At 51.7% G+C, this 10,725-nt stretch overlaps 1 protein-coding gene across 4 annotated transcripts in view; it reads left to right on the forward strand.

Annotated features, from left to right (window-relative positions):
- GYS1 (glycogen synthase 1) overlaps nucleotides 1-10,725 on the forward strand; it is a 29,401-nt gene that overhangs the window by 5,430 nt on the left and 13,246 nt on the right. For all 4 annotated transcript variants that reach the window (XM_032270940.1, XM_032270943.1, XM_032270942.1 and 1 more), the window contains 6 exons: nucleotides 2,458-2,649; nucleotides 3,807-3,992; nucleotides 4,237-4,381; nucleotides 6,474-6,591; nucleotides 7,080-7,200; nucleotides 8,084-8,190. In XM_032270940.1, the coding sequence (XP_032126831.1) occupies nucleotides 2,458-2,649; nucleotides 3,807-3,992; nucleotides 4,237-4,381; nucleotides 6,474-6,591; nucleotides 7,080-7,200; nucleotides 8,084-8,190 (869 nt within the window). The remainder of the gene's footprint in view (nucleotides 1-2,457; nucleotides 2,650-3,806; nucleotides 3,993-4,236; nucleotides 4,382-6,473; nucleotides 6,592-7,079; nucleotides 7,201-8,083; nucleotides 8,191-10,725) is intronic.

Here is a 10,725-nt window from a genome sequence, read left to right on the forward strand (position 1 = left end):
TAGGCTGGTCTCGAACTCCAGAGCTCAGGCAATCTGCCTGCCTCGGCCTCCGCTGGGATTACAGGCATGAGCTACTGTGCCTAGCCCAGTGAGCCATGATCGCACCACTGCGCTCCAGCCTGGGCCACTGGAGTAAGAACCAGCCTGAGAAAGAAAGAGAGGGAGAGAAAGAGAGGAAGGGAGGAGGGGAGGAGGGCAGGAAGAGAGAAAGTCAGGCAGGCAGGTAGGAAGACGAGGGAGGGAGGGAGGGAGGGAGGAAAGAAAGGAGGGAGGAAGGAAGGAAGGAGGAAGGGAGGGAGGGAGGGAGGGAGGATGGGAGGGAGGAAATGTGGCTGTGGACTACAGCGTGGGCCTATGGATAGAGGAAAGAGGTCGCAGGTGACAGATATGTGATGAAAGGAACAGAAGGCGACAAGGGGAGGAAGAGTTGGCAGAATGAACAGTGAAAAAATCATCACAGGCTGGACACAGTGGCTGATGCCTGTAATCCCAGCACTTTGGGAGGCCGAGGCAGGCGGATCACTTGTGACCAGGAGTTTGAGACCAGCCTGGGCAACATGGTGAACACTGTCCTTACAAAAAATGTAAACATTAGCTGCGCGTGGTACCGTGTGCCTGTGGTCCCAGCTACGTGGGAAGCTGCTGTGGGAGGATTGCTTGAGCCTGGGAGGTCGAAGCTGCGGTGAGCTGTAATTGCACCACTGCATTTCAGGCTGGGTGACAGAGCAACACCCTGTCTCTGAAAATAAAAAAGAGCCTGGTTTGGTGGCTCACACTTCTAATCCCATCACTTTGGGAGGCGAAGCAGGAAAATTGCTTGAACCCAGGAGTTCACAATCAGCCCGGGGAACACAGTGAGACCCCATCTCCACAAAAGATTTAAAACTTAGCCAGCCATGGTGGTCCACACCCACAGGAGGTGAGGCGGGAGGACTGACTGAGCCAGGGAGGTTGAGGCTGCACTGAGGCATGTTCATACCACTGCACTCCAGCCTGGGCAACAGAGCAAGACCCTGTCTCAAAACAGAAAAGTAGTATCCCTGGAAGGAATTAGCATTAGAAAGAAAAGACAATGGGAGATGAAGATGGTTGGCAAGAGGAATGTGGCCACAAGTACAGAAACAAGGTAGCAGGTAGGAGAATGATTAGCAGGGTGGCCAGACAGGGCGGTGGGGGCACAGAGACAGGACATGTGATGACATGCTTGGTTATAAGCAGAGAAAGGGGGCAGGGAGTGGGACAGGGGTAGCAGTTATAGAAATTAAACAGGAGGCCAGGCGCAGTGGCTCACCCCTGTAATCCCAACACTTTGGGAGGCCGAGGAGGGCAGATCACCTGAGCTCAGGAGTTTGAGACCAGCCTGGCCAACATGCTGAAACTCCGTCTCTACTAAAAATACAAAAATTAGCCAGGTCTGAGGGCGGGTGCCTGTAATCCCAGCTACTCGGGAGGCTGAGGCAGGAGAATTGCTTGAACCAGGAAGGCGGAGGTTGCAGTGAACCAAGATCATGCCATTGCATTCCAGCCTGGTCAGCAGAATGAGACTCCATCTCAAAAAAAAAAAAAAAGAAAAAGAAAAGAAATTAGGCCTGGTGCAGTGGCTCAGCCTGTAATCCCAGCACTTTGGGAGGCCGAGGCAGGTGGATCACGAGGTCAAGATATCAAGACTATCCTGGCTAACATGGCGAAACCCCGTCTCTACTAAAAATACAAAAATTAGCTGAGCGTGACGGTGGGTGCTTGTAGTCCCAGCTATTCGGGAGGCTGTGGCAGGAAAATCACTTGAACCTGGGAGGCCAAGATTATGCCACTGCACTGCAGCCTGGGCAACAGAGCAAGACTCCATCTCAAAAATAAATAAGAAAGGGGCCGGGCGCGGTGGCTCAAGCCTGTAATCCCAGCACTTTGGGAGGCCGAGGCGGGTGGATCACGAGGTCAAGAGATCGAGACCATCCTGGTCAACACGGTGAAACCCCGTCTCTACTAAAACTACAAAAAATTAGCTGGGCATGGTGGCGCGTGCCTGTAATCCCAGCTACTCAGGAGGCTGAGGCAGGAGAATTGCCTGAACCCAGGAGGCGGAGGTTGCGGTGAGCCGAGATCGCGCCATTGCACTCCAGCCTGGGTAACATGAGTGAAACTCCATCTAAAAAAAAAAAAATAAATAAAAATAAAAATAAAAATAAATAAATAAATAAATAAGAAAGAAAGAAAGAAAAGCTGGGGACAGGGAATATATTGCAACAGAGATGGAAAAAATGTGTGGTGGGAATAAATCACGCAAATCGAGAAAGAGGCTCGGGCAGCAGGTGAGAAATTAGCAGCAAGTACAGAAACAGAAGGGAAGAGAGCTGAGGCTTAAGTCTAGACAACTGCCCGCAACCGGGAGAACCACAAATGCGTGCAGACATGAGGGTGAAGCCCTGATCCTTTCTGTGGTGCCCCCCGCAACCCCAGGTGTATTTTGGGCGCTGGCTGATCGAGGGAGGCCCCCTGGTGGTGCTCCTGGACGTGGGGGCCTCAGCCTGGGCCCTGGAGCGCTGGAAGGGAGAGCTCTGGGATACCTGCAACATCGGGGTGCCATGGTACGACCGCGAGGCCAACGACGCTGTCCTCTTTGGCTTTCTCACCACCTGGTTCCTGGGTGAGGTAGGTCCCACTGTAGTTCCCGTCTGTCACTTTCCACCCATACCTGAAACTGCAATGACCATCAGCCCCCCAGGCCAGAGGATGGGCTTTTCCCTGGGCATTCTGGGAGTCATAAGGTCCTTTAATCCAAGGATTAGCTCTGACCTTTGGGGACATGGACATCCAGGGACCCAGGATCTTCTTTCCTCAGACACCCGAAACTCTTGATGCCAACTTCATTTACTCCAGTCTTCCAAGCGTAGGAATTCTGGCTCAACGTGAGGCCGGCGAGCTGTCCCGGGGAATTCTGGGAGTTGTAGTTCTCTAGGGTGCTATCGCTGGACTCGGCTCTCAGATGCTGCCCCGGATGCTTACGAATTCTCAGCCTGACCTGCCTTTGGCCCCCTTCTAGGTTTTAAAAGGCTCCAGAAGCTTAATTTCCAGGCTGGGTACGGTGGCTGACGCCTGTAATCCCAGCACTTTGGGAGGCTGATAGGGAAAGATCACTTGAGGCCAGGAGTTCAAGATGGCCAACCCTTCTCTCTACTAAAAATATGAAATAATTAGCCAGGCGTGGTGGCAGGCACCTGTGATCCCATATCCCAGCTATCTGGGAGGCTGAGGCGTGAGAATTGCTTGAACCTGGGTGGCAGAGATTGCAGTGAGCCAAGATGGCACCACTGCACTCCAGCCTGGGCAACAGAGCAAGACTCTGTGTCCAAAAAAAAAAAGAAAGAAGAAAAAGCTTAATTTCCCATGCCCTGGGTCAAATAATTTAGGAACTGGCTGCTCCTATGGCATTCTGGGAGTTGTAGTCCTTTTGCCAGTGTTGGATGCAGACACTGTACCCTTGAGACAAGGGGTCTTTAGGAACTATGTCCAGGACCTGGGGACATGAAAACTTCAGTGTTTCCTGTCTTACCCTCCCAGGACTTAGGTTGGCCAAAAAATGCTCAGTTCCCATCAACTCCTGGGGAGCCAGTCACTTGAGCCCAGGAGTTGCTGCCTCAGGGATTTCCAGTTCCCTATCCAGTCGGGATTGCTGCTGTAGGCTGCTGCCCACTCTGTGCAGTGTGGTGATAGATGAACCTCTTCCCAAGTCCCTGTCCCTACTGGGGATTGCCAGTTCCCTTCCTGACACTCGTGGAGACAGCAGCCCTCTCCCTGTTGCCCCGCAGTTCCTGGCACAGAGTGAGGAGAAGCCGCATGTGGTTGCACACTTCCATGAGTGGTTGGCAGGCATTGGACTCTGCCTGTGTCGTGCCCGGCGACTGCCTGTGGCAACCATCTTCACCACCCATGCCACACTGCTGGGGCGCTACCTGTGTGCTGGTGCCGTGGACTTCTACAACAACCTGGAGAACGTGAGCTGGGACTGTGGCAGATGAGGGACTGAGAGTATGCCAGGATAACCCCAAGCTCCGGGGAGCCCAAGGGGATGGCGTCCCCTCTCCTCCCAGGACCCAGAAGTCCAAGTCCCAAGCCCCCTCCTACCTCAGACCCAGTAATCCAGCCCCCAGCAACAGTTTCCCTTAGGACCCCGGATTCTGGACCTGCAGAGTCTTCTCCCCAGTCCTTCTAACCTGACTGTCGTCCCCTCCCACCCAGTTCAACGTGGACAAGGAAGCAGGTGAGAGGCAGATCTATCACCGCTACTGCATGGAAAGGGCGGCAGCCCACTGTGCACATGTCTTCACTACCGTGTCCCAGATCACCGCCATTGAGGCACAGCACTTGCTCAAGAGGAAACCAGGTAGGGGCCGGGCTGAAGTCCCCAGACATGAATGAGGCAGGCAGCTGTCTATGCCAAAGCCAGTTGCTCCTAATCCCAAGAAACCCACTGTAAACTGAAATGGCATGGGCTGGGCATGGTATAATCCCAGCACTTTGGGAGGCTGAGGTGGGTGGATCACGAAGTCAAGAGTTTAAGGCCAGCCTGGCCAAGATAGTGAAACCGTCTCTCCTAAAAATACAAAAATTAGCCGGGCGTGGTGGCACACGCCTGTAATCCCAGCTACTCAGGAGGCTGAGACAGAAGAATTGCTTGAACCCAGGAAGCAGAGGTTGCAGTGTGCCAAGATCGTGCCACTGCACTCCAGCCTGGGTGACAGAGTGAGAGACTCCATCTCAAGAAAAAAAAAAAAAAAGTGTAAACCGAAAATGTATTTTGGCTGGACACAGTGACTCACACCTGTAATCCCAGCACTTTGAAAGGCCAAGGCAGGAGGATCACTTGAGTCCGGGAATTTGAGACCAGCCTGGACAACATGGCGAATCCCTGGCTACAAACTTTACCAGACATGGTGGGGTGTGTGTGTGTGTGTGTGTGTGTGTGCCTGTATCCCCAGCTACTCAGGAGGCTGAAGTGGAAGGATTGCTTGAGCCTAAGAGGTCAAGGGTGCAGTGAGCTGTGATCGTGCTACCGAACCATCTGGGTGGCACGGAGAGACTCTGTCACAGCCTGGGTGACACAGTGAGACCCTGTCTCAAAAAATTGAACATCAGAGTTTAGCCTAGTATACCTTAAATGTGCCCAGAACACTTTATGTTAGCCTACAAGTGGGCAAAATCATCCAATACAAACCTATTTTATAATAAAGTATGAATATGCCGGTTGTGGTGGCTCACACCTATAATCCCAGCACTTTGGGAGGCCGAGGCTGGTGGATTATGAGATCAGGAGATCAAGACTAGCCTGGCCAAGATGATGAAACTCCATCTCTACTGAAATAAAAAGTTAGCCAGGTGTGGTGGCAGGCGCCTGTAATCCCAGCTACTCAGGAGGCTGAGGCAGGAGAATTGCTTGAACCCAGGAGGCAGAGGTTGCAGTGAGCCCAGATCGGGCCACTGCACTCCAGCCTGGATGACAGAGTGAGACTCAGTTTCAAAAATAAATAAATATTTCACACCATCACAGAGTTGAAAAATCGTAACTTGCCCGGGCGCAGTGGCTCACGCCTGTAAGCCCAGCATTTTAGGAGGCCAAGGTGGGCGGATCAGCTGAGGTCAGGCATTCGAGACCAGCCTGGCCAACATGGCGAAATCCCCTCTCTATCAAAAATACAAAAATTATTTGGGCGTGATGTCAGGCGCTTATAATCCCAGCTGCTCAGGAGGCTGAGAGAGGAGAATCACTTGAACTCAGGAGGCAGAGATTGCAGTGAGGTAGATTGTGCCATTGCACTTCAGCCTGGGCAACAAGAGCGAAACTGCATCTCCAAAAAAAAAAGAAAGAAAAGAAAAATCATTACCTGAACCATTGTAAGTTGGGGACCATTGGTCACCATTTTTTCCCTAAAGAATAGAAAACTGCAGCTCCCAGAAGGCTGTGGAGGTGGTGACCTGTATTTGAGGCTCTCTGACTATACACTTTGGAGGCTAATGGGAGGTATAAATAATTTCTTTCATATTAATTTCAGATATGCTAAAATTCTGATTGATCTTATGAAAGGGAATGAAAGATCAGTGGACTCTGTTTACACTCCAGCGTTGGCGACAAAGCGAGACTTCGTCTCAAAAAAAAAAAAAAAAGAAAAAAGAAAAATTAGCTGGGTGTGTAGTGCATGCCTGTAGTCCCAGCTACTGGGGAGGCTGAGGTGGGAGGACTGTTTGAGCCCAGGAGGTCGAGAATGCAGTGAGCTATGATTGTGTCACTGCTCTCCAGCCTGAGCGACAGAGAGAAACCCTGTCGCCAAAAACAAAAGGCGGGAGTGGGGACCTCATAGGAATGCTATTGAAAGAAAGAAATTGCAAAAGGCAAGGGGCATTTCCTTAATTTATTCATTCAACCACAACATTGATCTGAATGAACAAATAAAACATGGGACCCTCACCCCCAATCCCAGATATTGTGACCCCCAATGGCCTGAATGTGAAGAAGTTTTCTGCCATGCATGAGTTCCAGAACCTCCATGCTCAGAGCAAGGCTCGAATCCAGGAGTTTGTGCGGGGCCATTTTTATGGGTACGTGGGGCATATACCCAGGCCTTCAGAGAGGAGGGCATTGGGAGTCTAATCATCTAGAACTGGGGGAGGCGGTAGCTGGGAGCCCAGACTTCTGGGTCTGAGGGAGGGGGCACCTGGGTATTCGGCCTCCTTAGTTCTTGAGTGCTGGAATGGTGGGCTGAGGATTAAAGGAAACCCCCATCTAAAGAGAAGAACTGGCCGGGCATGGTGGCTCACGCCTGTAATCCCAGCACTTTGGGAGGCTGAGGTGGGCGGATCACCTGAGGTCAGGAGTTCAAGACCAGCCTGGCCACCAACATGGTGAAACGTCATCTCTTAAAAAAAAAAAAAAAAAAAAGAACTACAACTCCCAGGAGGCCCCATGATGCCTCTGCATTACCTGAGCTATCCTCTGACCCCACCCATACCTTCTGGGATTTGTAGTTTTGAGGCCAGGGCTAGTGGGTGAGGGCTTTGGGCTTTACTCTGTCTTGTGGGTTCTTTAGGCATCTGGACTTCAACTTGGACAAGACCTTGTACTTTTTTATCGCTGGCCGTTACGAGTTCTCCAACAAGGGTGCTGACGTCTTCCTGGAGGCCTTGGCCCGGCTCAACTATCTGCTCAGAGTGAGCCCTGGGCTGTGAGGGGACAGAGGGAGGGCAAGAAAAGCTGTATAGAACTGGGGAGAGGCTGGGCGCAGTGGCTCACGCCTGTAACCCTAGCACTTTGGGAGGCCGAGGTGGGTGGATCACCTGAGGTCAGGAGTTCAAAACCAGTCTGGCCATCATGGTGAAACCCCATCTTTAAAAAAAAAAAAAAAGAACTGGGGAGAACAGCTGGGTGCAGTGGCTCACACCTGGAATCCCAACACTTTGGGAGGCCAAGGCGGGAGGAACACTTGAGCCCAGGAGACAGAGACCAGCCTGGGTAACATGGTGAAATGCCATCTCTACAAAAAATGCAAGAATTAGCCAGGCATGGTGGCTCACATCTGTAGTCCCAGCTACTTGGGAGGGTAAGCTGGGAGGACCACTTGAGCCCAGGAGGCGGAGGTTGCAGTGATCCAAGATCACACCACTGCACTCCAGCCTCTACTGAAAATACAAAAATTAGCCAGGTGTGGTGGCATGTGCCTGTAATCCCAGCTACTCAGGAGGCTGAGGTAAGAGAATCTCTTGAACCCGGGAGGTGGAGGTTGCATTGAGCCGAGATCACACCACTGCACTCCAGCCTGGGGGACAGAGCAAGAATTCGTCTCAAAAAAGCAAATAAAATAACTAGAACAGAGACCCAGGAAACCAGGAAGATGGGGTAGGAAAACCCCTGTGTGTGGTGGGGGCCCTGAAGGGAGCATAGAGACCTAGACAGGTCAAAGTCCAAGTGGGGACTGTCCTGTAATTCTTGACAGGAAGGGGTATGGCAGGGTCCCAATGGTCTTGGCGGAAAGGCTGGCTGGTCCCAGGCTTCCCCCAGGTGATCCTGACCTCCCCCTTCTTTCTTTCTGCTCAGGTGAATGGCAGCGAGCAGACAGTGGTTGCCTTCTTCATCATGCCGGCGCGGACCAACAATTTCAACGTGGAAACCCTCAAAGGCCAGGCCGTGCGCAAACAGCTTTGGTCAGCAGCCCTCGGCTCAGGACCCCTGCCCAGCCCACTCCCAGCTGTGTGCTTTGGGTCCTGTGTTTCTCCTAGAATCTGTCTTTTTTGTTTGTTTGTTTTTTTATGAGACAGAGTCTCTGTCGACCAGGCTGGAGTGCAGTGGTGTGATCTCAGCCCACTGCAACCTCCACCTCCCAGGTTCAAGCAATTCTCCTGCCTCAGCCTCCCACGTAGCTGGGAATTCAGGCACCCACTACCACACTTGGCTAATTTTTGTATGATTTAGTAGAGACAGGGTTTCACCATGTTGGCCAGGCTGGCCTTGAACTCCTGAGCTCAAGCAGTCCACCTGCTGTGGCCTCCCAGAGTGCTGGGGTTATAAGCTTGAGCCACCACACCCAGCCCTTGGGTCTCAGTTTTGTCATCTGTGACACGATCAACCTGCCCCAGTGATTCCCAACAGTCACTTCCTTGAGACATTTCCAGCTCGAGGGCAGTAAGAAGGCACGGGCAAGAAATGTGTGACAGTGTGACCAGGGCTCTGATGTCAACCCAGTGAGATTCCACTCACACCACCTACCCTCACTGACTTGCCCAGTTTAGGCAAACCACTGCCCCTGTCTGAACCTCAGTTTCTTTTTCTTTGCTTTTTTTTTTTCTTTGCCAAGGAGGAGACGAAGTCTCGCTCTGTCACCCAGGCTGGCGTGCAATGGCGTGATCTCGGCTCACTGCAACCTCTGCCTCCCAAGTAGCTGGGTACAGGCGCACACCACCACACCCGGCTAATTTTTGTATTTTTTGTAGAGACAGGTTTTCACCATGTTGGCCAGGATGGTCTCGATCTCTTTACCTTGTGATCTGCCCACCTTGGCTTTCCAAAGTGCTGGGATTACAGGCGTGAGCCACTGCGCCCCTAATCCCTCTTTTTCTTTCTTTCTTTTTTTTTTTTTTTTTTTTTTGAGACAGAGTTTCACTCTTGTTACCCAGGCTGGAGTGCAATGGCACAATCTCGGCTCACCGCAACCTCCGCCTCCTGGGTTCAGGCAATTCTCCTGCCTCAGCCTCCTGAGTAGCTGGGATTACAGGCATGCGCCACCATGCCCAGCTAATTTTTTGTAGTTTTAGTAGAGACGGGGTTTCACCGCGTTGACCAGGATGGTCTCGATCTTTTGACCTCGTGATCCACCCGCCTCAGCCTCCCAAAGTGCTGGGATTACAGGCTTGAGCCACCGCGCCCGGCTTTTTTTCTTTTGAGATGGAGTCTTGCTCTGTCATCCAGGCTGCAGTGCAATGATGCAATCTCAGCTCACTGCAACCTCCACCTCCCAGGTTCAAGCGATTCTCTTGCCTCAGTCTCCTGAGTAGCTGGGATTATAGGCACCTGCCACCACACCCAAGTAATTTTTTGGTATATTTAGTAGAGACAGGGTTTCATCGTGTTGGCCAGGCTGGTCTCAAACTCCTGACCTCAGGTGATCTGCCCACCTTGGCCTCCCACAGTGCTGGGATTACAGGCATTAGCCACTGTCCCCAGCCCAGTTTCTTTTTCTTTTCTCTGATTTTTTTTTTTTTCTGTCGCCCAGGCTGGAGTGCAGTGGCATGATCTCAGCTCACTGCAACCTTCATCTCCCAGTGAACCTCTGTTTCTTCATCTGTAAACTATTCATTTATTAGCAGCAGATACTCATGGAGCCTCTATTACGTACCAGGCACTCTTCCAGGTCCAGGAAATACAGCCGTGAACCAGAAAAATAAGATCCCTTTCCTCATAGAGCTTGCATTCTAGAAAATCGTGTAGACAATTTATTTTCGGGCAAAAGTAAAGCAGAACTGGAATATGAGATGGGGCTGTCAGGAGAGGCCACATTGAGAAAATGTTATGGGGCAGAGAGGGGGAAAGGTCATGACAGAGCAAGCCCTCTGGGTATCTAGGGAGCAGCAAATGCAAAGGCCCTGGGCATGTTTCAGACGCGGTGGGGGGCCGGGCTAGGTGGCTCATGCCTGTAATCCCAGTACTTTGGGAGACTGAATCGGGCGGATCACGAGGTCAAGAGATCAAGACCATCCTGGCCAACATGGTGAAACCCCATCTCTAAAAAAATAAAGACTCAGTGGGGACAGGCGCGGTGGCTCACGCCTGTAATCCCAGCACTTTGGGAGGCCAAGGCGGGCAGATCACGAGGTCAGGCGTTCGAGACCAGCCTGGCCAGCATGATGAAACCCCATCTCTATTAAAAATACAAAAAATTAGCTGGGCGTGGTGGCTCACACCTGTAATCCCAGCACTTTGGGAGGCCGAGGTGGATAGATCACCTGAGGACAGGAGTTGGAGACCAGCCTGGCCAACATGGTGAAACCCCTTCTCTATTACAAGTATAAAAATTAGCTGGGCGTGGTGACACACATCTGTAATCCCAGCTACTTGGAAGGCTGAGGCAGGAGAATCCCTCCAACCTGGAAGGCAGAGGTTACAGTGAGCCTAGATCGCACCACTGCACTCCAGCATGGGCGACAGAGCAAGACTCTGTCTCAAAAAAAAAAAAAAAAAAAAGA

This window comes from Sapajus apella, unplaced genomic scaffold (assembly GCF_009761245.1).
Source record: "Sapajus apella isolate SASKATOON/1434 unplaced genomic scaffold, GSC_monkey_1.0 scaffold220, whole genome shotgun sequence".
Taxonomy (NCBI): domain Eukaryota; kingdom Metazoa; phylum Chordata; class Mammalia; order Primates; family Cebidae; genus Sapajus; species Sapajus apella.